The 27,361-nt window shown below is 50.6% G+C and overlaps 2 protein-coding genes across 2 annotated transcripts; both read left to right on the forward strand.

The window, feature by feature from the left end:
- Positions 1 to 2,427: 2,427 nt before the first annotated feature.
- LOC133355615 (mitotic apparatus protein p62-like) lies at positions 2,428 to 8,293 on the forward strand. The gene is made up of 4 exons (XM_061572969.1): positions 2,428 to 2,554; positions 5,372 to 5,525; positions 6,850 to 7,013; positions 8,198 to 8,293. The coding sequence occupies exons 1-4, from the start codon at positions 2,429 to 2,431 to the stop codon at positions 8,276 to 8,278; spliced, it is 525 nt and encodes a 174-aa protein (XP_061428953.1). The 5' UTR covers position 2,428; the 3' UTR covers positions 8,279 to 8,293.
- Positions 8,276 to 27,361, forward strand: LOC133355614 (ankyrin repeat domain-containing protein 26-like). Its single transcript, XM_061572967.1, has 16 exons — positions 8,276 to 8,299; positions 8,506 to 8,553; positions 9,812 to 10,534; positions 11,140 to 11,270; positions 12,215 to 12,736; positions 14,796 to 15,079; positions 16,228 to 16,276; positions 17,839 to 17,956; positions 20,730 to 20,824; positions 21,127 to 21,245; positions 22,833 to 23,037; positions 23,748 to 23,879; positions 24,434 to 25,378; positions 25,570 to 25,722; positions 26,338 to 26,514; positions 27,267 to 27,361. Exons 3-15 carry the CDS (start codon positions 9,832 to 9,834, stop codon positions 26,443 to 26,445), a joined length of 3,564 nt encoding a protein of 1,187 aa, XP_061428951.1. The 5' UTR covers positions 8,276 to 8,299; positions 8,506 to 8,553; positions 9,812 to 9,831; the 3' UTR covers positions 26,446 to 26,514; positions 27,267 to 27,361.

A 27,361-nucleotide genomic window follows, 5' to 3' on the forward strand; every position in this document is an offset into this window, starting at 1 on the left:
ACCCTCTCTCCCACCCAGCCCCACCCTCCCACCCAGCCCCCCCCACCTCACCTCCTCCCACCCAGACCACCTCCCCACCCAGCCCTCCCCACCCTTCCCTCCCCAGCCCCACCCTCCCCACCAAGCCCTCCCCACCCTTCTCCCACCCAGCCCCACTCCCCACCAAGCCCCTCCCCACCTTCTCTCCCCACCCAGCCCACCTCCCCCCCAGTCACACCACCCCTCCCCACCTAGATCCACCCTCCCCACCCAGCCCCTCCCCCACCTCCCACCCAGCCCCTCCCTCCCTCCCCACCAGCCCCTCCCTGCACGACGGACGGACACAATAATCCCTGTGGGCTGGTGGAACTAGTGGGTTTCCTACCAGTTTAAATGTAAGCTTACAAGCACAATACGTACTCCAATATGTTTGTGGTATATACAACTACATTATCCTGTGAAACTGCAAAGTAAGCATACACATTTGTGCTGTAATACTGCAAAGTAATAATGTTATACGGCATTCGGTGATTCCGTTGAACTCATGTTGAGCTTTCTCTTACAGAAACCTTTGAAACCTGACTTATCTAAACTCCTGTCAGTAAGCCAAAGGTTGGAAAGTGAAGGTAAGTGTGCACTGCGTTTATAGTAATAAAAACGAATGTTTTGCCGTGGTTTTTGAAATGTATGCGTTCCTCCTCAACGCACCCTTGACCAATGCAACGTCGCTAAGGCGCGTGCCATTGCGGCTATGGAAGCCTGTGTCGAGTGCTCTTCCCCGCAGTTCCATCCCCCCTCTCGATCTGAAGCTAAACGGTGCCACTTTCTGCAATTTCCCCTCCGCTCATTTCTGGCAGCAGCCTGTTTCTGAACACAAGTTGCCGCTTCTTTTTACGTGACAATTATCGAGCCATTATGATCTTGCCCCGTTGCATCCGCACATAGATTCCAAAATACGAAAAAGGATTCTAGATTTGAAGCTTTCGTGACTGCAAAGGATTCATACTCTTAGGCTTTTTCGGTAAAGTCACGTAGGTAAAAAATTAAAATAAATCATAGAAGTAATAATAGAAATAAAATGAAATAATATAAATACTAATTATTTATTTCTATTTACTTCTATTAATTTTTTTTACCTACGTGACTTTACCGAAAAAAGCCTAGAGTACGAAAAAGGATGACATCGAGAAGAGTTTGTGATGTCGTCTCGTTTGTAATTAATGTTTTAATTAAAAAGTAAATGCAGCTGAGGCCTTGGTGTCCCCAGACTCCAGACCAGGCATGCTATGATCCGGCACGTTGAGATGCTAGGTTAAATCCTGGCTTCTGGGTTTTTCTCTCTTTCGCTCATGAGGCCATAATGTCTGTGTCGGAGACACCGAGATCCCGGATTGGAGTTTCAAAATCCGGGGGGTCAGGATGCCGAGGCTCTACCCCCCGCCCCTCTCCTCTCGTCTGAGCAGCCCGGCCCATCTCGCTAACCTCACACCAGGGATCCGGCCAAGCCAATGTCACCTGAGTATAACTGCGGGAGTGGGGAAATAGGCCCCTTGAATTCAGATGTAGTGGTTCTGTGATGTCATTTCCCGGGGCTTTTTCATGACACGGTGGTGCACTGCTCAGTGGCGGAGCTGCGGGCGGACATGTCTTCATCTCTCAATGGTACTGCCGGTGCCGCAATTGCAACGTAATCAGGGCGGGGCGAGGTGGGGGAGGGAAATAAACTTGCTCAGGCTATGAAAATCTGACAAATAATATATATTAGGTAAATAAATGAGGTTGAAATTATGAGATGTGTACATTAACTGAGGTTCGTTATTAATTAACACAACAAATATCAATCAGTCCAGTATTATTATTACGATTAAACATTTGCTTGTCTCACCACGCAGATATTTTCCACCACTTTGGCCCTTTCTCTTTGCGTTGCCAACGATGCATCCGCCACCCACACGTGACCTCATCCAGCCAAATCTTGACTTGAAGCTTTCGTGACTGCAGGAATTCATCTTCTTGGCTCTTTTTCGAAAGACCCACGAATACTCATCCTGCCAATCACAGCTGCTGTGAGTTGCCGATCGAGCTCCAGCTTCGATTCCGAAGTGTTGCAGCCCTCTGTTACAAGCGTCAACACAGATATGAACGCCGTTTTAAGCAGCTGTAATGCAGAAAGTTGCACTGTTTAATTTCACCTCTACCCATTCGATAAAAAGCAGGCCCTCATCGCGTTCTATAGAATCCCTACCTGTCGTTGCTTTACGCATATTTCATTATTAAAGCGAGTCATCGTCAGCATGGCCATACGTTTACAACCCCACCGGATCTGTTAAGTTCGTTGCGAGTAGCAATTTTTCCATTCGTGCTTATCCCAGTTGTTCCCTCCCTATCCCTTAGGCTCTTCCGACCCCTATCCAGTCCCTGAGCAGGAGTTTGCCGGAGAAGAGCGGAGATGAGAGGAACGTGTCCTGCACGCCCGCTCCCCCGCGCCTCCCCTCCCAGCTCCTACAGCCGTGTCCCTCGCCCTTCCTCGCCCGCACCCCGGCTAGATCCCTTCGCTCGTCCTGGTCGTCTCAAGGTAACCTACCCCCCGCCCACCCATCCCGTAGTGTCTCCCTCCGGTGCCCTGTCCTCCCGGAGAGCTTGATTGGATTAGAGCGGTGAGCGGTGATCCTTTTTTTTTCCCCTCGGCGGGTACGTTTCCCTCTCGGTGGTGCCGAATAATATAAACGGTGGTTTCGTCGTCAGTTGAAGAAGGAGATGAAGCCCGAAGAGGAAGAGGAGGAGGAGAGAAGTTGGGATGAGTCGGAAGATATTGAGGATGAAGGAGAGAGCCACACAGTGGACGATGACGATTATGATGACGGCGACGATGTTGATGTTAGTGATGATGATGTTGAGGGTGATCAGGAAGAGGATCGTGAAGATGCCTGCTTCATGGACGTCAGTGACAGTACCGAACGTGAAGACAGTAGTGCAGAGGACGACCCCCGTTGTGTGTGGAGAACGTGTTGAGCGAGAGAATACTGTGAGGACGTGGACTTGGGGGAGCGAACGCAACTGTCGGCCCCAGCAGAGCTGTGACGAACTGGAAAGTGCCAATCCAAGCAGCAGCAGCGACGACTTTACAGAGGAGGATTGTGGACGTGAGGAAAGTGAGGTAGCGGCGCAGGACTCCGATGGGCGTGAATCTCCAGATACGTGCGTCGAACGCGCGGCGGATGAGAAGGCGGCACGACACCCCCGAGGCGACGGGGATAGCGAGGGCCACAGCTGAAGGAGACGTTGGGGCGGGAAACACGTTCAGCGGTGCACACAGAAGCGGAACCGAGCTGCCGCGTGGAGGAGGTTGGGGACGTGGACCAGGCACCACGCTGCAGAAATGACAGAAACTGAATTGGAAGGGGAGTTGGGCCAAGCGGGATGCGACGGCGTAGAGGCAAGGGATCGGGACACGAATCGGGAGGCTCACGGTGTGGAAGGAGGATGTAGAGGGGCAAAGGTAGCGGAGGAGAAGCACACTTGCGATCGGTCTGAGGATGGGCGCGGTGGGTGCAGGGAGCACGCTGCGAGTGCAGCTCGTTCGTGCGGGTAATAGGGAACGTGCGTGCCGGGTGGGAGCGCGGAGGAGATGGGTCATGGCGATTGGGATGACGCACAGGAAGCGGCTTTCGAGGGTGACGAGGATGGGCGCTCGGACGAGTGGCAGATGTGAACGTGCACAGGAAAACACGGAGGGAGAGAACCACGTCGCGGCGGGAGACGAGTACGGCCGAGGAGCAAAGCGGTGACGAGGGAAGCAGCGGGTAGGATCGGTCGTCAAAGATGACGGCGCAAGGAGGGAGTCGGCTGGAGATGACCTCGGTGTGGTGGGAGAGGAACAGGACCTCGTCAAAGAAGAAATCGAGGATTTGGAAGGAAATGGCCGTCGAGAGGAACTACGACTGCCCAGAAGAGGGGAACGAGATGATCGCGAAGGAAGATGTTCTGAAGAGCGGAGTGTGCATGTCGTCGGAGAGGACATTAAGATGGCAGGATCAGGCGTTGCAAATATGGACGCAGAGCAGTGTAGGGGTCTCGGCGAGATGTTTGGTGAGCGTCTTGCAAATGAAGATGACATAAACCACGAGGAGGAACTCCTCGTCGAGGATCGGAAGGAGGAGGAGGAGGAGGGACGCGCGCGTGGGGACGGGGAAGGCCGTGGGCGGGGTGGGAGCGACGGGGAGAGCGATGGGGACGGGCAGGAAGTCGCAGGATCGGCTGAGATCGAGGAAGTCGTAGGGTCGGCGGGGATCAAGGAATTAGCAGAATCAGCAGGGATGGAAGAAATCACAAAATCATCAAGCATGGAGGAAATCACAAAATCAGCAGGGATCGCAGAATCAGGGATGGAAGAATTCGCAGAATCAGGGGTGGAGGAAATGGCAGAATCGGGGATGGAGAAAATCACAGGATCGGCGAGAATCAAGGAATTAGCAGAATCAGCAGGGATGGAAGAATCAGGGATGGAAGAAATTGCAGAATCAGGGATCAAGGAGATTGCAGAATCAGGGATGGGGCGAATGGCAGAATCAGGAATAGGAGTAATCGCAGAATCAGGATTGAGGAAATTGCAGAATCAGGGATGGAGGAAATTGCAGAATCAGGGATTGAGGAAATTGCAGACTCAGGGATGGAGGAAATTGCAGAATCAGAAATCGAGGAAATTGCAGAATCAGGGATGGAGGGAATCGCAGAATCAGGAAGGAGGGAATGGCAGAATCAGCAGGGATAGAAGAAGCACGCGGCGGTGCGCAAGTCTGGCAGGACGCTCCTGGCATGAGCTCAGAGGAGCTGCTGGAGATGGAGCGGCGTCGTTGTGCGACGCTTCAAGGCACCCAAGTGGGACGCGTCAGGTACGGTGCTAGCAGCACGGGTTGCGCAAGCGGCTCATCGGGGCGAACCGAACGCAATGGCGAGCGCGTGTCGCGTCACCGTCGCCGCCTCTCGCGTTCTAACCACCGTGGGAGCGGCGTCGTTGGATAATCCTCTCGGTGCCGTTCTCGGTGGAGGTTCGCATTCGATTCGAGAATCGTTTTTCAACGCCGCGTGTGCAGCGTTCGTCAACCTCCACGCAGACAACAGACTCGGTCCCCTTTTGTTCTACATAGCAGAGCCGGCGACGCTCTCCTAGACGAAGGTGGGTCGTCTCCGTCTTGAGCTCTTTAAAGCCGCGTGTCGCTGCGTGTATTAGTGGCTCACCTGGTGAGGGTAACGCAGCGTGTAATTGTCACTCACCTGGTTAGGTGTAATGCCGCGTGTAATTGTCATTAAACTGGTGAGGGTAACGCCAGGTGAAACTCACCCGGTGAGGGTAACGCCGCGTGTGGCTGTCGCGCTTTGTGATTGCGTGAAGGCGGCGGACGACGAGGATGACGAGGAGGAGGACGAGGAGGAGGATGTTGCTGGGAGCTGCAGCGATGAGTCGCTCCACTCCGGCTCCCCCCGCGCTCTGGGGCCCCCGGGACCAGAGAAGCACGGAACCCGCTCCCCGCACACCGCACGGAGGGGTGGGCGCTTCTCTCACTCACTGCTCACCGCTTCTCTCTCTGCTGAGCTCACCGCTTCTCTCGCTCAATGCGGGCTCCGCTCACCGCTTCTCTCACTCACTGCTCACCGCTTCTCTCTCTGCTGGGCTCACCGCTGCTCTCGCTCACTGCGGGCTCCGCTCACCACTTCTCTCTCTGCTGAGCTCACCGCTCCTCTCACTCAATGTGTGCTCCGTTTACCGCTTCTCTCACTCACTGCTCACCGCTTCTCTCTCTGCTGAGCTCACCGCTCCTCTCACTCACTGCGGGCTCCGCTCACCGCTTCTCTCTCTGCTGAGCTCACCGCTTCTCTCACTGTGTACTCTCTGCTTACCGCTCCTCTCACTCACTGTGTGCTCCGCTCACCACTTCTCTCACTGTGTACTCTCTCCTTACCGCTCCTCTCACTCACTGTGTGCTCCGCTCACCACTTCTCTCACTGTGTACTCTCTCCTTACCGCTCCTCTCACTCACTGTTTGCTCCGCTCACTACTTCTCTCTCTGCTGAGCTTACCGCTTCTCTCATTCACTGCTTGCTGCGCTCAACGCTTCTCCCTCTCTCTGCCGCCCTCACCTCTTCTGTTTCGCAATGGCAGGAAACCAGAGGACCCGGAGGAAACTCATGCACAACAGGGGGAGAGAGAACACACACATTACACTCGCTCACACATACACACACATTTCTGGAGAATCATATTAACTTCACACACATATAAACTCGGGAATCGAACTCAGGTCCTTCTTGCTGTGAGGCACAAGTGTTACCTCTGCTCCACCCTGCCACCTGAATGCTTGAGTGATAGGGGCAGTGGTGCAACCGGCCTGGGATACAACAGTACGTCGTACCGGAACTTGCCAGGACACCGAATGTGTGTACAGGATACCCATCGAACAAAGACGGTCACCGGCTCCTGCGGCCGTCTGCTGAGCACGGCTGGCTACGTATGGCGCGAAAGAAGTTCAACATACTGTACAAGCATACATAACCGGCGCTTTTCCTCAACGGCTCCTGTTCCTACGCCGCGTTGTTTTTTCCGCAGAGGGGAAACGGCGGTGAGCGTGGCCTTTTGCAGGACGAACACCTTTCATGGCGGCACTCCTTCATTTACATTCCTGCCGCTTGGCCAGAATCATTCGCCACCAAATCCTCATCGGCTATCACGACCTCAACGTCCGCAGCCCCAGCTCCTTCACACCGTCTCCCTTTGCGGAGGAGGATTTTACGGGTAACGCTCGTTCACTCGCTCGCATTTTTCCGCGACGTTTCAAATGCGGGACTTTTCTCGTCACGATCCGGCGTTCCCAGACCTCATGGCGGCGCTCGGGCTGGAGGAAGAGGACGGAGGAGAGGACGCGGCAGAAGACGCGAACGGAGAAGCGGCCGGCACGGGGGAGGATGAGGACAAGGAAGACGACGAGGAAGAGGACGATGGACAGGAGCACGGAAGGTGGTCCCCATCGGACTCGGAGGTATTCACTTAATTTATACGTGTGCCATTCATCGAATCGGCATTGTTTAAGGTTAACCTTCAAGTCTGGATTGTTTAAGGGTAAGTTCAACCTTAAACAATGGGAATTCAAGCCAGATACAGCTTGGAGAGATGAATGGAGTTCTAAATAAATCACAAACAAACACCTTGTTATTCTTGGTTCTTTGTGAAATCCACAGCAAGAAAATGTTTTTGCTGTGGATTTCACACCTGATGATGATTGCTTGTGTTGCAATCGAAACGTCGTGAGAATTTTTATTGTTTTGTATTGTATTATTTTATTATTTTCCTTCTACGGACTTTACCGAAAGAACCAACAATATGAATCCCTGCAGTCACGAAAGCTTTAAATCAAAATTTAAAACACCTTGTTGTGAAAGAACCAACGCAGAAGATCTCTGGGTTTGATCTTCCACGAAGCTCATGGTCCACTCTGAACCGCATTCGCACGAACTACGGTAGATGCGGACGCCAAATGGAGAATGAAAAACTCTCCGGTAGTAGTGTGCGACTGTGGTCACCCAGAACAGGTCGTAGCACAACGTATAACGACACAACGGCCCAATCCACAAACACGACGGAGACATCGCAGCGATGATACTCTCCGCTGCTCCTGATGCGGTTATCTGGCTTGACTACCTGAGTGTCAAATTGTAGTCGTTGCTCTGCATCTACATCAGCAGCCGTTTGAAAGAAGAAGAAGATTCCAAAGACTTTCATTTATTATCTTGTAACGATTAACATCTTCATGGCAAAAGCCGTCGATGCCGGTATCCTGCCCTTCCATCGGATACCCCAGCTGCTGCACGGTAGACACCTTGAGATGCGTACACAGGCTGAACAAAGACTGAGGCGCCATGGGCAGCGTCTAGAAGTATCCAGCAGCATCCCACCTTGTGCGACGCTGCGCCCAGCTAGCCACTACCCCCGCTTATTCCCACTCGTGCTGCGACGTAGTTCCGTTCACCCAATCGCCTTTATCCGATTCGCATCAGCACTGTAAACAAACTCGTTCCCGAATACATTCGTCACGTTGTGTCCAATTAGCGTTATGAAAACAATGCGTGGCATATCCGTTTAGCCTGCTGCCGCTATATATTTGCGACCATCGGTTCGTGCCGGGTCTCCTGCTCTGTCACCGATGCTCTTTGTTTTTTTTCCCAGTTCTCGGAGGCCGTGTCCGACAAGAAAGAAGCGCGGCCTCTTCAGAAGCCTCCGGGTCAAGAGACGTCTTCAAGCCGTTGAGCGTCTTGAGCGGCAATAAACGTGAGCGATTCCCACATGCGTGACAGCACGACAGACCACGACGAGCGGGTCGCTTGTTTACTCCGGGAGAGCCAACAACGCCTTGGTAGGATGACTCCCGTTCGGGAGGTTCCCGCACGCGATACAAAACTAAGATATTATTAAAAGCAATGTACTCATACGGGACATGCTCCCCTGCCCATCATCCGTGCTGTGTTTGTGTGCAGCAAATGTGATTGATGATCTTGGCCTGGACGATGCTGATGACCTGGAGGGTAAGGAGACGCACGCTTTCATCCAACGCGTTCAGTCAGTCAAATTAGACGCGCACACTCACATCCTAGCTGGATCCCATGTTAGCTGGATGCCATCCTAGCCAGATGCCATCTGAGCCAAGTGCCGTGCTGGTCTTTCTGGCTAACTCCATTTGGGGATGATGACTCGTGAGCAATCGTAAACAAAGTGTCTTTGTCCACGCTGCGTTGGCGGTGATGCACAAGGCTATTTGACTTAAACTCCAACTTCGTCAACAACGCTGTGACGTTTTGGCTAAATTGCCCTTCTTCAAAGTACATGTGCCATGCAAGGAAGTGTCGTCGACAAAAGTGATGACTTCTCCGGACGGGTGCCCGGTCGTGACCTGTTCGTCCTGCAGATGAAGTCACCTCCACAGAATGATTTCAGATTTACCTGAAGCACGTGCCCGGCCTTCCACCTCACAGAAGTTGGCGAACGTAGCCTGTGCTCAAGTGGCTTTGACACGCCCAGGGTCGGTGTAGTCAAGCTACCAATACGTCGTCATGTGCACCAACAGGGGCTTGCGCACAAACACGTCCATGTCTACTTACACCTCGTGCTCTCTTTTAGCCCCCCCCCCCTCCCGATACGTTCCATTCATTGGCTACCACATTCTGATAAGCTCCCCCCCCCTCTTCCCCCTTAACTTGTATTTAAGAGCTTGCATCTTGGAATCCCTGCCTCACTTGATGCAGCAAATCTGGCTGTGACGGTCCCACCTGATGACGGAGACTTGTGTTGCCTCCGAAACGTCGTGATTTTTATTAATTTTATTTTCAATTTTTTACCTACATGGTGACTTTACCGAAAAAACTAAGAGCATGAATCCTTGCAGTCACGAAAGCTTCAAATCTAGAAGCTGCTTCAAGTGGCGTTTCCCAAACTCGGTTCCTCACGTCTGCCTTCCCAATTCGTACCGCGTGTGTTTATTTTTCCGTGCAAGGCCCACTTGACGTGACGTCACCTGGCGACTGCTAAAATAGAAACGTTGCACCGTGAGGGGGCACGGTTAAAGATGTTTCGGACGTCGTGGGTTAAACGCGTGTTCATTCTTTGAAATTCAAAACTTGTTCAAGTATCGGAACTACTAAGTCAACATTGGTTGACATTTATTGCATATTATAACGATTGTTGATGTCCAGTTCTAACACCAAAAAGGTAGTGGTAAATGACCTAACGGTATAGAACCTTCATAATGAAGTCTTTACTCACACGTGTGTGTTCTTTCACCTGCAGATGCCTCCGAATGGGATTCCATGGGCAGCCGTTCCGAAGCTTCCCACGACGCGGGGCCTAGCCCGCTCAAGCCACCGCGTGCCCAAACCGCGGAGCAGACGGGTTTCCACGCGGGCCGGGACGCCGCCGAACCCTCCCAGCTCGCGCCCCCCTCCGTCCGCGGGGACACGCGGTCGCACGCGTCCCGTCCGGTCCAGGAGCCCTCGGGATCCGGGAGCGGCGGCGGCGGCGTCGACAGCGAGGCGGCAGGAGCATCGCGTGACGCGCGCGCCGCTGGCTCCGCCGATGCCGTCGGCGGTGGCCACGCGCCCGCCTCGCCGCGGGAACCACGGCCCCCCGCCGATTTGGAACAAGCCGCGTCGGCGTCTTCAAGCAAGCCGCTGTCCCGCTTCGCGGGGGCGCTGGGTTCTGCCGCCGATCGCCGGGCGTCTCTCGTTCTCCCGCCGAGCAAACCTACGGCAGAGTCGGAGCCGTCCCTGTCGGTGGAAAGTAGCCCTCTGAAGATTGTGAAGCGTGAAAGTTCAGACTTGTCGTCGCTGTCTGCGGAGAGAGTAGGCGGTGCCGCTGCAGGGAGCGGTCCCCGGACGTTGCCGAGTGTTCAACCGGCAGCCTTGGTGAACACCTCCAACAACAACAACAACAGCAGCAGCAGCAGCAACCTCTTCTCTTCTGCTTATATTGAGCACCCATCGAAAATTGAGGACAAATCAAAGGATGCTTTTGGTAAGGAAATGGAACGCCGCGTTGCCGTGCATTTGTTAATTATCGGATAGCTTGAAGGGGTGGTGATTTGACTGCGAACGAAGGTTTACGGCAGTGGGTTCTCGAATTTCAAACGGGATGCAAAAATGCGCGTATGGAAATAAAATAGCAGTATTTCCTGAAGAAGTGCATTGTGGACGTCTTGTCTTGGGTCACCTTCAAAATTAATGTCGAGAAAATGTGACCGACTGGCAACAGCAGTGATGCAGTGACTCATCAGCACAGTGTCGTCGCATAGTGGTTCTCAACATGCTTGCTATGGCGCCCCCCCCATGCCCCCACCCATCCCCATTCCAGCGCCAAAAAGCCAATTATTACGGTAACCAAGGCTACCATAGTCGGATCAAACGCCGACGCTTCGAGTGAACGACATGTTACTACGGCATTGCCTCGTGTTGCGCGGTTATGTCGCCACAACGTGGAGCTATCATTTGTGGCCGGGCCGCTTCTGAAAAAGAGCTAAATTGTTCAGTGGGCCTTGCCTGGTAAAATAAATAATAGTTTATCGTTTTTTTTAATAGCCTATGTGGTGAGCGTTGTTGCGTTTCATACGTAATCAAACGCAGTTTACGCTTTTGCTTCAGATGAGATCGGATCGCCGGGTGTCGATCCGGATGAAGACTTGTGCGAGACCTTCTCCTCCGGCGGAACGAGCCAAAGGGAGGAACTCGACGTTGAAGCAATTACCGATCAGAGGGTAAGCGTCTCGCCTAACGTACCGGTGTAATGCATGAATAGTTGGTAATAGCGCGCCGCACAGCGGAGGCTCGAGGAAGAACCACGGACAAGCGGGAAGGCAGCGGGAGCCACGCGCTGAGCCCGCAACAGTGTTTGCCCATGCTCTGCGGTTCTTTACACATCAAGGTGTTATTGACCAATTAATGAGTGTTTACACGTGGGCGAGAAAAGATCTAATATATACACAGAGCTATTGAAACTCCTTTCGATTAAGTAATTTCAAGGAAGTGTACGTAGGTGTTTAACATTTTCTTCGCTTTAGGAATGCCCTCGTTTGCTGTGCGGTGTGATTGTTAAACTTGATCAATTGTTCATTTGTATCGGGAGTCCGTTCATCAGTCGGTAGTTCAAATGCCCACAGGCTCACTGGGTTTCGATTTAAAGCTTTCGTGACTGCAGGGATTCATCTTCTTGGTTCTTTCGGTAAAGTCACGTAGAAGGGAAATAATAAAATAATAAAAATATCACATAATAAAATACAATTCTCACGACGTTTCAGCCACAACGCAAGCAGCCGTCCTCAGGTGAAGAACAGGGCTGTCGGAAAGACGCTACCGAAAGAACCAAGAAGAGAGAAAAAAGCTCACTGGGTTATAGACAACAAACTGCATATCGCAATAGTTGCCGAATCGGCGAAACCAGGTGTAGTTGGGAACATGCTCAGTAGGTGTTGTAATAATTCTTGCCTGTTCAAAGTTAGATACACCAATTACATTGTGCAATACCCCCGCAAACAAATAATACACTCGGTGTGAATATGAAATTTTAAAGGTTTGATTTCTTCAATCTGAACCAATAGTGAGCGGAAATATTGCATTTGTTTTGTACACCGTGTATCACGACGAGATGCGAATGCTTATCTATCCGTTTGCTTATCTTCTTGTAATTGCACGCTTGCAAAAGGACGTAAGTAAAGTCGACCTTGCACCTGTGAGTAAAGGGGTGGATGATGAAAGTGATGAGCCGGCGCTTGAGGACAACGAGCAAAGTGTCGTTCACGAGGTTGACGACTCGCAGAGCCTGGAATCGGGAGGCCCCAAAGGAGCCGGGGCAGAGGACGATGGCGCCAACGAATCGCGAGCAGCGTTCGACGAGCAAGCCGACGGTCGCACGAGGGACGGGTGTGAAAAGCCGAAGACGGGCTCCGATGAAAACTCAGCGGACACCGGCGCTGCAGCCCTGCCACGCGGCGGTGAGAAGGCCACGGACTCGTCGAATCCCCAGCTCACCAAAATGACCCGTGCACGAACTGCCGAGGGAATCGCTGCGTTGCCCGCAGAGGACCAGAGCGATGTTGGTCTTCGTCGGACCAGTTCGGCGGGGGAAACAGCGCGACGCGGAGGTGGAGACGATGATGGCTTCGTACGAGAGGACACGGTCGCGTTGTCGACACGAGACGGCGGAAACGACTCGTGCGCTGATGCGGTGGGTCAGAGCGCCGCAAGTCCGACGGCCGCCCGGGCGTGTGACGAAGACTTCGCGTCGTCCGAGAAGCCGCCCTCGGTTCCTACCTCCCCCCCCGCCCGGCCACCGAGTCTTCCCGAGGACTCGAGCTCACTCAACGTAAAGGCGTTAGTTCAAACATTTAACGAAATGCTTATGAAATCGGCGCACAAAGATCGACCGAGTAGCAGTATTGTTTTCAAAAGCAAACCTGTTGACGATGAACAAGGAAGCGCGTGCGTGTTAGCGAGCGCCGCCGCCGCCGTGGAGATAGATACCTGCGATGCCGCAGTTAATTCCGAGCTGGCGGTCGCTGTTAAATCATTAAATGAGCGCCGTGCACTGGACAAACCCGCACTCCGAGCTTGTCATCCCCGAGCTAACGACGCCCTTCCTTCCAATGAGCGGGGCACGCCATGCAGCTCCGCGTGGAGAAGCGCAGAATCCAATGTCGATTGCAGAAAGCAGTTCTCGGAAAAGGAATGTCGAGATGACATCGAGAGGTTTAACCACGAGGTCGATATGTTGAAGCAAGCTTTTTTCCATTTGGAAAAGCAGAATATTCATCTCAAACAGAAGGTACATGGTTTTGACGGTGTCACATCAAATCGTGTGCCTTCGGACTCCCGTGCGTTTTGCATGCGATAACGGGGAACTGGGTTTTCTTTCGAGCAATTGAAGGCATTTTTTAAAAACACGTCAGACCTATAAAAGCACTTTATGAAGCCTGTGTTAGTGTGTATTATGGATTACAAACAGTTACAATAACTTGTTGTTAACTCTAGCATTCTTTTGTTAACCCAGAGTGTCCGTTGCCATTCGTTTAACATTTCCCCGCCAAGTTTCATTCTCATCATCTCATACGTAGCGGCCTTTTTTCCAAATTTAATTCGTAGCTCATATTCACACATTAAAACGGACGGGTTCCCAAGCGGGCAGGATCTACTCTGCCTCTTATCTCAGTTGTTGGCTGAGGATGGCGCTGCGATCGGCGCTGTGCTTGTCCCTCCCTCCTCGTGACGGTGACGCGCACGCACCGGCACTGCCGCTGCCGCGTCGTTCCCGCGATTGTTTATCCAACATACTCTTAGTTTTTTAGGTAAAGTCACATAGGTAAAAAAATGAAATGAAAATTTATAAAAATAAAATAAAAATCACGACGTTTCGGAGGCAACACAAGCCTCCGTCACCAGGTTCAAGTTCAAGTTAATGTATTAGGTGTAGCCCTGTGAGCCATTCGGCTCTTGAATCGGGTGCAACCGCAACAAACAAAAAACAAAACATGAACAAAAAACATCTTGAAGTGAAAATGTGACTAAGTGCAAACAGAAAATCCAAGAAAAGACAGCAAAATATTGGGACCGTCAAAGCCAGATTTGCTGTATCAATATATTTGTTGTATCAATATACAGCAAATCTGGCTGTGACGGTCCCACCTGATGACGGAGACTTGTGTTGCCTCCGAAACGTCGTGATTTTTATTATTTTATTTTTATTAATTTTAATTTCATTTTTTTACCTACGTGACTTTACCGAGAAAACTAAGAGTATGAATCCTTGCAGTCACGAAATCTTCAAATCTAGAATGTTTATCCAACACCACTGCGGTGACATCGCTGGAGTTCCCCTGTTCACCTTCTTCTCTGGCGCTCTGTCTCAACGGGGGCAGCACCTGTGATGACATCCTCTCCGTCCTTCTGTGTTCTCTGCCGCCCTCTTCACTTAGACGAATGCCCCTTTCCTCTCCCTCCTTTTTCTCTGCCATTGTTATTGTTGTTTCAGCTCACTCATCGGTTCATTTCACAATTCTCACGACCCAGATGTTGACGTTAGATGCTTATTGCTCAATTTGGTTGCGAGATTTTTAAACGATAATAACTGGTACGTTGTTAAATGCTTGAAGGCACGACAATGAAATCAGTTTGGGTGTGTCGGGTGGCCAGATCATCGCATGGCCTGACCCAAAAAGTCAGCTATAAACCATACTGTTGGTTGCAAAAAGCTACGGGTGACATCTTTCCTTATGTTTCATTTTGAATAGATTACCTCCGACAGACCAGACAAGGCCGCCGGTGATGCGGCTGTGAGACGAGACTTTCAAAATGGGCCTGCAAGCCTCTCCGCTCAGATGAGTGGGCCGAAGCCTTCCGAGATTGAGCAGCAGGTGCCACGGCACGGACTTCCCGCGGCCCGCCACGAGGAACACCAACACCAGAGTGGCAGACGTGCCATCGGCGGCGGCGGCGGCGGTGGAGTCCGCGGTCTGCCTTTAAGGCCTCTTTCAGACTCTCTGGCACCCACCAAGAGACACGCTGCTGCTCCCAAGTATGGCTACTAGGCAGAGCTTTCGTTTTGTCGTAGAAAATGTAGCTAATATTATGCAGTGGATTCTGGATTATCCGCGTGCGGTTTATCCGATTTGCGGATTAACCGCCCAAATTAATGATGTAAAAACATGTTCTTTGTTCTTTCGGTAAAGTCACGTAGAAGGGAAATAATTCAATAATAAAAATATTAAACAATAAAATTCTCATGACGTTTCGACTGCAACAAAAGCAGTAATCAAGAAAATTTTCTTGCTGTGGTTTTCACACCTGATGACGATTGCTTGTGTTGCAGTCGAAACGTCGTGAGAATTTTATTGCTTAATATTTTTATTATTTTATTATTTCCCTTCTACGTGACTTTACCGAAAGAACCAAGAATATGAATCCCTGCAGTCACGAAAGCTTTAAAACAAAATGTAAAAACAGTTACACATTGAGTTATTATTTATTTATTTATTACAAGTCATGTGCTGAAAGCGAACAAATATGTGTTCCGGTTAATCTATAATCCACGTGATCGCCTCTCTACAGTACAGTAGTTGCATATCTTTACAACAGTGGACGGAGTTTGATTGATTTTGATTGGCGTGAATTTTCCGCGGCCGTACTCCCCGTCATGAGCGCGGATAATCGATTCCAAGAACACAGGATGAGATGTTACTATCCTTTGTGCAAGCACTTCCAAGAGTTCATGAACAGTGAGCCTGGTGAAATTTGGGGAGCGCATCGTCAGTAGTGTACCTTTGGTTCCTAGGGTGTTTCGGCCTTTCACACGATACACCCTCCCCAAAGGCGGCCAGCGACAGGGTGATCAATCCTACGCTTGCGTCCCATTCCCAATTAGCCATAGGAGTTGCCTTGTTGTTGATAGCCAACATCCCATGGGACTATGAGTCTGCTGTGTTTCTGTTTGCGTACCAACACAGTTTCATTTCATGTTGCCTCGTTTTTTTTCACCGTGTGCCTTCCATCTTTTGTTTTTCTCACACGTTCAGCCACTGTATTACGTGCAATCATTTATCACGGAACACTGCAGTTGGTTGGCACCCAGCGGTTTAACATCATAAGTCGATAAGTAAGCAGTTGTGTCGTATTCACGATGCGAACAATGTGCTCATATGTTTACATTCTGTGTTTGTTTGAAAGGGAACGCACTGCCAGGAACGGTATTGAAAGCGACGACATTAAAGCAGGGGTAAGTCTTCCTCCGGCAGCATTTGTTGACATTATGGTCTTCAAAAGACCAAACTCTGCAACGTTGAGAGTTCAGGTGTAACAAATGAGACACGACTGCCCAGTACTTTCACCGAGCACTTCTCTTAGATTGTGTTGGCGCCCTTCCTCTCGGCACGAAGCGTACTTGCCCGCCTGCGATAAATAACGAGACGCACACTTGATTGATCCTTTCTTTCACTGACTCTTAAGGCACGGCCCACATGCTACCACACAACTACCTCCAGGTAAAACTCTCTGGACAACTGCCAGAAACGAACTGCCAAACACTCATCAGAAGCGTTCCTGTGGCCATTCAGTTGGCCTCGTTACATTCTTGCACGTGCACCACACATCGAGGTCTGCTCGTCATGGGAGAGCGCGTCAGGAGAGAATTCGTGTAGTGTTTGCTGCTGCTCCTCCACAGATGAAAGTGGTTCACTTATACGGTCCACAGTTTGAGTTGCATGGCCATACTCTTAGGTTTTTTCGGTAAAGTCACGTAGGTAAAAAAATAAATAATATTAAAATAAAATAATAATAAATGAAATTAACTAAATTAAATCACGACGTTTCGGAGGCAACACAAGTCTCCGTCTTCAGGTGGGACCGTCACAGCTAAATTTACTGTGAAGGTCCCATCTGAAATTTTAATCGATCACTCGTCATGTGCAGGCCCTGACTGTGTCCTCAAGGAAGATGCAGAGAGGTGCTTTAGTAAGCACCTCGGGGTTTCATGAACACACGCTTGAGCTTTCCTCACTCGATCACCGCACAGTCCTCAAGGATGGTTAAAGGGATCAAATTACATCATGAATCTTTTGCGATCCGCGGCGTTGGATTGCGATCCAGTGATTGGTGACGGCCGCTTTATACGGCGTTAATGGAGTTTGGAGGTTGACACGGATAACACAGTCCTCCTCATTAAACCTAAGGAGTCAATATTCGTGAACAGGTACTCCGGCACAACACAGGCCGGGCGGCGGTGGCTATGTACGTAGCCTGTATACCAGCGCTGTGGAGGCATCGAGGGTTGGCGGGTCGTGCAGATGCTGTGAAACTCCTTTGCAGTGGGCTTCGGGGAGGTTTCATACCGTGGCTTGCCAGGAGAAATCTGTGCAGGGTAGTGTGGACTCATGGCATGTCCCTTCTGGTTGAAATAGAGTGTTTCCCCCTCTCGTGCATGGTTTCTCCAAGTGCTCCGGTTTCCTTCCACACGTACCTCCCATAAACGCTCATTAATTGGCCGGTAAACATCTTGATATACAAAGGACAGCAGAGCTTTGGTAATTTTTGGCACCGGCTCAGCCGCGTTGCTGCCGTCCAACTTCTCTGTGGTTCCTCTCACCTTCCGAGTCATTCTCTCTTTCCGAGTGACTACTGCAATTTGAAATCAGTGCCCCTATGCCCTTGAGAGTGCTGCTTTTATTTTTGCTTTTATTTAACGACGCACGACCCTTGACGCCGTGAAAGTGTAGGTGCCGAGAGGACGTTCTTTCTTTCTCTCCCCCTTCCCGCTGGCCTTGTTGCGATGGGGCCGTGCAGCTGCCGGCAGGCCTGGACGTGCTCACCGAGTCGTCGGACACGGAGGACTCGGAGGGGGCGGTGATCGGCTCCCTGCCGTCCTCCTCCAACCCCATTCTGCAGGGGCTCTCCATCGCAGGTCCGTGTCCACTCCGTACGGCTTTTCTAAAGAAGCCACTGGAGAAGCTGTGCACTTTTAAATAATCTAGATTGAAAACTTTTTCTTTAGAGCTCCTTTTTGTGTTTAGTTTTGTTGTCCTTTTCCCCCGCACCTCCGATTAGCGCGGTTGGCTACGTACGGTGCAAAAGAAGTTCAACGTACGTAGGCCATTCCTCGTTTTCACGCGGTAGTAGATGCGTTCCTGAAAAGTGCCGCGTGAAAAACGCATTAAGTGAAAACAGTTTTCCCCATAAATATCGTGACGATCAAGTTTGGCGAGATACGATGTACGCACGATGCGGTAAGATTGCGGGACACAGAACTGAGGGTACGTCGCCGCGTTGCTGTATCGTAGCGCTCAGCCACGCAGCTCAACAAAATGTATTACTTCTAGAGGAAACACATGCTAATTAACTGATTACTAATCTATTATATCATTACAATAAACCCCTCCTCCGCCTCTGATCTCTGCACCTGATGGGTTCACGGTGATGACGTCATCTTGCTCTATTTCAGACCGGAAGCAGGTGGATTGCTTCACGATTCTGGCAAATCGCCCGATGATGTTGGATGTAATTACCAGCAAAACGGCACAGTACTCATTGTAAACGTTGTGGATTTACTCTCCAACACACCGGTGGGCTGAAGTGGTAATTAATTGGCGCGTTTTGTTTACGTGACAAACCTTGCCTGCTGTGTCGGGTGGTGGAAGGTTACGACACATTTATACTGGTAGGAACGAAGTGGACCAGACCACCAATAGATTAATGTGTCCGTCCGTCCGTCCGTCCGTCCGTCCGTCCGTCCGTCCGTCCGTCCGTCCGTGGGAGGGGTGGTGTTGAGGGTGGTGTTGGAAATGAAAGACTACGAGTCTTTAAATCTCACAGCGTTTCTTGTCAAAACAAACACTTTTAATTAACGTTACACTAGAATACAGTAATTTTTTCTTTAACTCCTCTATACCCGGTCGATATCTCTGTACCGTTACTAAGTATTATTCCTACCAGCCCACCCCGCAGGGTCCTGTTTATACTTACGCGATCTAGCCCCAAAAACCATTATTACGAATAGTATTGGTCGTGAAAGCCGACTACGTGTTAAGCCAAAGTAGTTCGCCGTCGAACGCTCAGAAACCGCGCTGTAACGGTGCGCGCGCTCCGCATTCTCAGTTTTCAGTTTCATTTCATTTTCATTTATTAGGTATAACCCTGTGAAACATCTTAAAGTGACGACACGCAACAGAAAAATCTTCCAGAAAAAAAGAGCAAAGTCTTCCAGAAAAAGCACCGCATTTCAACACTGTGTGCAAAAATCCCAGTGGGATGCAAGTCAAACAATAACAACCACATAATACAATGTAGATTAAAGTTATCAGGCTAACTCTGTACTACAACAAACAAACATGGCTAAACCAAAACGTTTTCGAAATCACCAAAAGAAAGCCATAAAAACAATGTAACAGTGATCATAGGAACTGTGATTCCGCATTGTGTGCAAAGTGTTCCCGAATGGAAGAACCGCGTTGCAGCGAATTCGCGCCGTCCGAACACCACACGTTAAGCCAGGACTCCCTGCGTGTCCTGCGTCGTGTCAAATCCCGTCGGGTTTTTGTGGCTTCTCTCTCTAACGGCCACATTTGGACTCGCAGCGGACGTTCTCTTCATCACGTAACCTTCTTGAATATGAAATTAATGATTGAATTGAATAAGCAGACAATACGCCCACCTTCACATATCCGTCCCCTCCAGTAGATTTGACACATCCCATCAGCTGCACGGCCTTCCGGAAGTGCGTAATTTTTGGCAGCATTTGTTCAAAGTAAGCAACCTTTGGACTGGTTTTTGTCGTCAGCATTTGGGCTTGCTTGAAATCAAATGCTGGTGAACTGCAAGGCACATATAGGCAAGGACCCTCTATCAGGTACGGAGGATACAACAGATGAAGTGAGTTAAATAAAAGCGTGTAATAAAAAGCAAACCCTTTGATGATGAAGAAAGAAGATAACATCCAAAAATGAAGGTACAACCTCCAAATTGACATTCGTTCTAAAACAGGCATATTTATGCAAGCATTTCCTTTTTATTTTATCTCGAATTTCATTGAGTAATTATAGCCCTGTTGTTCTCATCACTCACCCATTCCCCGTAAGGTGTGTGGTGTGAGCACACACCTCATATAATCACCACCACACATTTAACACCCTTTAGATCCACCCAAGTATTGAAGTAGCTCAACTGTGAAGATGTTTGGAGTGTTGGTAAGTGCTCGGTTTAGTGCTGTGTGTGCATTGTGAGCATCGTTTCTAAAAATCCCAGGCTCCTATTGATCGCTAAGCAGTAAGTGTAGTTATGAGTGTGTGTTTCCTAGCTGACAAAGGGAAGGCAGGATATTTGTTTTAGCCTGGGAGCGTGTGTGTTGTGGGGAGCGGTAGTGTAACGATTAGCGCGCCGCGCTACCATAACCCGGCGAACCGCGTTTGATTCAGGCTCACGGCCAACGTCAGTGCCGAATATTCCTAGCCTCTACGTCCACTCAGCCTTAAACGAGTACCTGGTGCGGTGTGTACACATCAGCATTGGGGGTATAAAGGCGGTCGGGCGTGGTGTTGACCACCCCCCCCCCCCTCGTGTACCGTGCTAGCCTTAATAGCTGCTCGCTAACAGCGATTGCCCCAGCAGTCTAAGGGATCTTTGTTGTTGTTGTTGTGTGTGTGCATGCGTATGTTGTTTGACCTCGCGGTGCGTTCCGTCAGATCCGGCGCAGTATGCGAGGCTTCAGGCGTGGGTCTTCCAGGCCCAGCGAGGGTTGGAGTGGGAGAAGAACCGATACTGCTTGCTGTCCGACAAGGTGAGCACCACTTCATCTCTCACACTTGTCACGTCTTCCTTGCGATGCCGGGAAGTTACTGGGGGCTTTTAAATCATCCACATTAACAAACTACTTTCTTTAAAGCTGTTTGTTGTTGTGTTTAGCTTGTTGTCCTTCCCCCCTGCACCTCCGGTTGGCACGGTTGACCGGGTATGGTGCAAAAGAAGTTCAACGTACATACAAACTAACCAGCTTCAAAACGAACATATTTGTCCCCGTGGTGCATGCGGGTACGTGAAGGACAACGCTTGTTTTTCCTTTCACGGGCGATGCGCGAGAAGCTGAAGCAGGTGGAGGCAGAGCGGAGTGCCGTGCAGAAGGCTCTGTCAGAGATGACGAGAAGCAAAGAGGGTCTCGAGGAAGAGAAGGTCAACCTGGAATCGGACCTCGACGCTCTCCGGTATTGGCCAGTGTCCGTCGTTGTGCTGCACTACCTCGTCGGTGTGGATTCTTGTTCTTCTGAATTCGCATTGGTAGCTGGACGTTGTCTTTTCTGCAAGTCACGATTTCCGCCCCCGGCTCTGGCTGCCGGTCGATTAACCGTGGAATGCTGCGCGGCGCCTGCTTTCACGGGAGACGTTTAAAGAGCCCCGTTGAAAAGTCAGTTGCAAAAAAAGTCTGCCCATCGTGTCCTGGTGTCATGGCCCTAATTTGCCAACTTTTTTCAAATGTTCATGCAAATTAATCGATTTTGATTCGACCGGTGGTTCTGAACCTGAGGTGCACGCACCCCCTGGGCGAGACGTGGCCAGATGTTTTTAAATAATCGAAAACACAAATTAAGCACGGGCACGTAAGTAACAACTGCTTTGTTTGAGAATAGGTTTTCCCATTTTTTCTGGCAACAAACAGGTGTTTTATCTGGAAACAAAACTGGCACCTTTTTTACAAGGAGTCATGTTTGCATTGACCACAATACCTGTGGTTGGAATGCAAACAAAAAACACAACTCTGATAATATATGCACTGTCCTTGAAATTGATTGGTCCACACCCAAGACAGCTTTTCTTAGAGCCTAGTCTCACATGGTGTTGGACCAGATGACGCCAAAAGGCGCACAACTCAAAGACAATGCACCATCAGAGTATGAGAGCTCGGGGTAAGCATTTTTTGTTGCCAAATAAAGGGTAAAAAAACAATAATCATTTTTTGCTATTGGCAAAGGAGGTTCCAATGATGAGGTGTTAAGATGTTAGAAAACCAAACTGAAACCTTTTACAAGGAATCATGTCTGCATTAACCACAATACTTGTGGTCAGAATGCAAACAAAAAACACACTGATAACACTGGTCAACAACAAAAAATTCTGGCCTGGACTTTTGCAGCTGTTTTAGACTAATTTCAGGGTGCTGATTCCAAGTCTGATCTCAGATTTGCTCTATCACATCTCATTTTTATGCTATTGGCATACCCCATTTTCATTGATTTTACCCGAAATTAACTCTGTCACTTATGATTGCAAGTTGTTGCGAGTCAGTGACTGCTTTAGTGTTAAAATATGGTGCTGTATTTTTAGGATAGTGTGTTTATAATATCATTTTATGTAGATATCCACATTTATGTAATATTTTTCTTCTGCAGTTTTTATTGAAAATGCAATATTTGATATGGCAAAAACCTGATGTGATAGACAAAAACTGATGCCACATTTGGAATCGGCACCCCAAAATTACCTTAAAACCGTTGGAATACCTTATGCCAGAAAAAGTGTGTTGACCAGTGTAATATATGCATAGTCCTTGAAACTGATTGGTCCATATTCTTAGGTTTTTAAATAAAAAAAAAATATTTTATTTTTATTTTACTTTTATTAATTAAAATTTCTTTACCTACGTGACTTTACCGAAAAAAACCTAAGAATATGAATCCTTGCAGTCACGAAAGCTTCAAATCTAGAACTGATTGCTCCACACCAGAGACGCGCGGTTTCACTCTGTCCGCGTCGCGTTCTCGCTTTGCGCGTGCGTGGCGGCGGCGTCGCGCAAGGGATTCGCTGCAGCAGGAGCGGGAGAATGGCCGCGGTGTCGCCAAGCTGTACGAGCAGTGCCAAGCTCAGCTGCAGCTCAAGGAGGAGCAGCTTCTGCTGGAGGAGAAGGAGAAGCGGCGCGCGGAGCACAACCTGCAGAGCGCGCAGCTGGAGAAGTCCATGACGGAGCAACGCATGCAGCTGCTGAGTGACCATTTAGCAGAGGTACCAAGGCCACCTTCTTGGTTCTTTCGGTAAAGTCACGTAGAAGGGAAATAATAAAATAATAAAATATAACATAATAAAATTATTCTCACGACGTTTCGGCCACAACGCAAACAGCCGTCCTCAGGTGAAGAACAGGTCTGTCGGGAAGACAGCGTCTGAATGAAACACCCCAGGCTTGGAGCGTATATTTAAGCTGGGTTGGAGGGAGAAGAGCGCCTTGACAAAATAATTGGCATATCAAGAGGAATTTAGCATATTTATGGGAAATGCAGATATGGATTAGTCACTTTTGGCGTCCTCTGGTCTAACGCCGTTTGAGATGAGGCTCAAAAGAAAGCTGTCTCTGGTGTGGACCAATCAGTTTCAAGGACAATGCATATATTATCAGAGAGTGTTTTTTTTGTTTGCATTCTGACCACAAGTATTGTGGTTAATGCAGACATGATTCCTTGTAAAAAGGTTTCAGCTTTGTTGCCAGAAAAAAAGGGGAAAAACCTATTCTCATAGCTTACATATAGATTGATGCTCGTGCGTAACACACAAAAAATAAATAAATGTTCGAAAACTGGCATGATACTTTTGGATGCTAAAACAATATCTGGTGGGGGGAGTGTTTTATTATGATGTATGTTCAAATATGATTGGCGGAATGACGTGTCATTTGCTGAAAACTTTTCACGTATTTGTGCCTTGTTTTATTGTTTAAGCTCGAGAAGAAGCTATCTGAAATCCAGCCAGACTTGGAGAACGAGAGGTCATTGCGACTGCAGCAAGAACGCATTCTTGACGAGCATTTGCAAAAGCAGCAGCAATCGCAAGAGGAACGCGAAAGGAACTCTGTGAGTAAACCGCACGGCCCAGTCACCGTGCGTGGCGGCACTTGGCCAAACATCACGAAAACGACTTTGAACTGTGCAGCTTTTTTTGCAGCAGCGACCTTTGGCCTTCACGAATGACCGCTCAAACAAAGTGGCTTATCGCGTGGAGATTCATAGCAGCCACATACTCTAAACGCAAACAAGCATGGTTACATACTCTTGGATCTTTCGGTAAAGTCATGTAGAAGGGAAATAATGAATAATATAAATTTAAGCATGGTTACAACAATAATACTGATGCCTGCTGTATATTTACAGTTGGCATGTGTCTCTCCCGGTGGTCGCGTGGATTTTTTATGGGTCCTCCGGTTTTTCCCTCCACATTTAGAATCGACGTGACGCGCTTAGAGTATTTGGCTACTATACATGTCCATGTGATGATGATGATAAGCCACTTCGTTGAGCTATCATTCGTGGCCAGGTCACTTCTGAAAAAGAGCTACACAGCTCAGTGGGTCTTACCTGGTAAAATGAAACTAGTTTAGTTTATAGACACGCCTGTGCTGTGTGTACAGGCGGCATGTGTTCAGGGAGAGGACCTCGGACGACCATCCCTGGCCCTGGACAACAGCAAGCTGCAGGAGGAGATCTCCGTGTTGAATCGTGACATGCAGCGCCACTCCGCATCCTTCAGAGAAAGGGAAGAACTCTTAATGAATGAAAAAAACACGTTGCTTGAAAACCTCGAGGCCCTGCGGAGAAAGGTGAATCTGAACGAGGACGCCCTGCAGCAAGCCGTCCAGAAGTACAACGTGGAGCTGAGCAGCGCAAGAGCGTCAGCGGACGAGAACGCCCGAAGGCTGGAGCAAGAGACGGTCGGCAGGGAGCGCGCGCTGGAAGAATTGGAGACGGTCAGGAAGCAGCTGTTACGGGCGACATCCGAGCGAGGCGATGGGCTCGAGGAGAACGGCGGCCCGGGGCAACCGGAGCTGCAGCAGAAGCGGCGGGATGACACGAAGCTGCGAGAGCTGCTGGAGCGCGAGGCGCTGCTGTCCCAGCAGCTGAGCCGCACGGAGAGCCGCTGCAGCGAGCTGGAGAGCGAGCGCCACCGCCAGTCGCTGGAGCTCGTCGAGAAGGAGCACGCGCTGGAAACTTGCCGGAGGGAGCTGGGCGCCGCCCGGCAGCGGGCCGAGGAGCTGGACGTCGCCCTGCGCGGCGAGAGGGAGGAGACGGCCAAGCTGCTGGTGCGCGAGGAGTCGCAGAAGGAGCGCATGGTGCAGGCCCAGAGCGACAATCTGCTGCTGCGCCAGCAGCTGGAGGAGGCCAGCGCGAAGGTGTTGCAAAAGGAGACGGTCGTTACGGGAATTCAGGACAGGTTCGACGACCTGCTGTCCAAACTCCAGGCTGACAAGAACCAGCGGGAGCAGGTGCTGGAGGAGCGGAATCAAGAACTTGTCGCCAGTGCCAACTGCTTGAAGGAGACGATGAAGAAATTGGAGGATGAGAAAAGCAATAACGAGGTAAGCCTCTGCGTGCTCCGTTTCAATCCACACTATTTGGTGTTGGCCGCAGGAGATAAAATCTGTCACTAATGAAAGCATCAGAGATACGGAATTTTCACTCCAGGCCTCCCCAGATGTGTACACAGGACCCAGTTTACCGGCGTTGCTCTATGTTAGCGGCAGGGTTCATGAGAGCGATGTGTTCACAGGACCTGCTGCACCAGCGGAAGCAGGACCTGGCTGACGCTCTGAAGAAGCTGGCCATGTCGGAGGCCTCTCTGGATATCACCGTCAAACATCGCTCTGCGCTGGAGGCCGAGAAGACTCAACTGCACAACAACTTGGAATCACAGAGACAGCAGGTTAGGAGCGACCTCGGCCAAGCTGACCTGGTCAAGGATAGGGCACTGACCAATCCTTGTAGCTCAAACCCACCCACGTGACAACACGTAGCTGCTGTATACGCATCATCATCAAACGTTCCCAGCACATCACCAGCCATGTGTTTTTTCTCCTGCTGTTTTCATACAGGTTAAGCAGCGGCAGATTAACGTTTACCGTTGCCCAGAGGTCGCAACCCAGTACCCGATACCCCTACCCTACCCGATACCCGGCTACCCGTACCCGGCCAGGTATGGGTACGGGTAACGCGTTTGCGTTCCTGGTGCGGCCGGGTACGGGTACGGGTAGGCCGTGAGTCACTGGTGAGTAACCGTTTGTCACTCATTTCGGGTAGGGTACGGGTACGGGTAGGTACTCATTTCGGGTAGGTAACGGGTACCCGTACCCGGCCGGGTACGGGTACCCATTTGCGACCCTGGTGCGGCTGGGTACGGGTACGGGTAAGGAATCAAAACTCGTTTGCGACCTCTGCCGTTGCCCGCTGTTAGAGGCCGCACGGGAGATCGTTGTCGTTGTGCGCACTCGGTTGCCGTCGTGCGTGCGTGCGTGCGTATGTGCGCTCGTGTGCGTCGCAGCTGCTGGACAAGGAGCGTGAGCACGTGCGGGCGGAGCAGCAGCTGCAGGAGGTGCAGGCGGCGCTGCAGCAGAGCAGGGCGGGAGGCGGCGGCGCACGCTGCCAGTGACCACGAGCGCGCGTGCAGCCTCGACCGAGCCCGCAGGCAGCTCCAGGAGCTGGAGGACAAGTGCCAGCGGTGCGTACCCCCCCCCCCCCCCCCTGCTGACGCCGCCATCGCTCGTCGCCTCGATTTCGCGAACGTGCCAGTACCGGTGTTTCCGGGGGCGGTTTCGTTTTGCGGGATAACCGGCAACGTGGCCCCGATCTCGTCACACCCTGAAAGCGAAATTCGGGATCGCGCTTGGACGGGTGACAACCAGTGCACGTCAGGTTGTCGTAGGTTTGCTGCGGGGCTGCGATTCCACGGCACCCGCACGTCCACGCTCTCCCCGCCTTCAGCAAGCCCACGCTGGTCCGCGCGGCGTAAGCGTGGTCGGATAACCCCCACGGCGTCGTCCGGCAAATCGGTCGATTGACAAAGCAGCTTGCGATTTTATGGAAGGTGCCAATATGAGTTGTGATTATTGTCATCACCCTCGCAGCGGCTTTTGGATAGCCATCCAACAAAGACGATCGTCACATCGCGCGCTTTAAGATGCGCTTCTGCGGACGTCTGGAATGCTCTTCCTTCTGATATTAGAAAGCTACGGTTGGCTACGTCATGTGCGAAATAAGTTCAACATACATACGTCTGCTTAATGTGTCCGTCACTTAATTGTAACTTTACGATGATTTTTCTTAAAACAAAGAAGCTCAGCATAGATTATTATTGTGAATTGATAAGAACCGATGTGATTCGGCGATACGCCGCCCGGCTCCCGAGTGAGTTGCGACGGGTGAAACGCCCGTGCTGGTGGTGAGCGCGGCGGCGTGGCTCTGTGTGCCCAGGGTGGAGGCGGAGAGGAGTCGGCTGGAGGCGGCCGTGCAGGCTCACAGCGGCAACGCGGAGGCGCTGCGGACTCAGCTGCAGAGCTCGGCGCAGG

The sequence above is a fragment of the Lethenteron reissneri genome, chromosome 51 (genome assembly GCF_015708825.2).
Source record: "Lethenteron reissneri isolate LAM-NWPU_2019-01 chromosome 51, ASM1570882v1, whole genome shotgun sequence".
NCBI lineage: Eukaryota > Metazoa > Chordata > Hyperoartia > Petromyzontiformes > Petromyzontidae > Lethenteron > Lethenteron reissneri.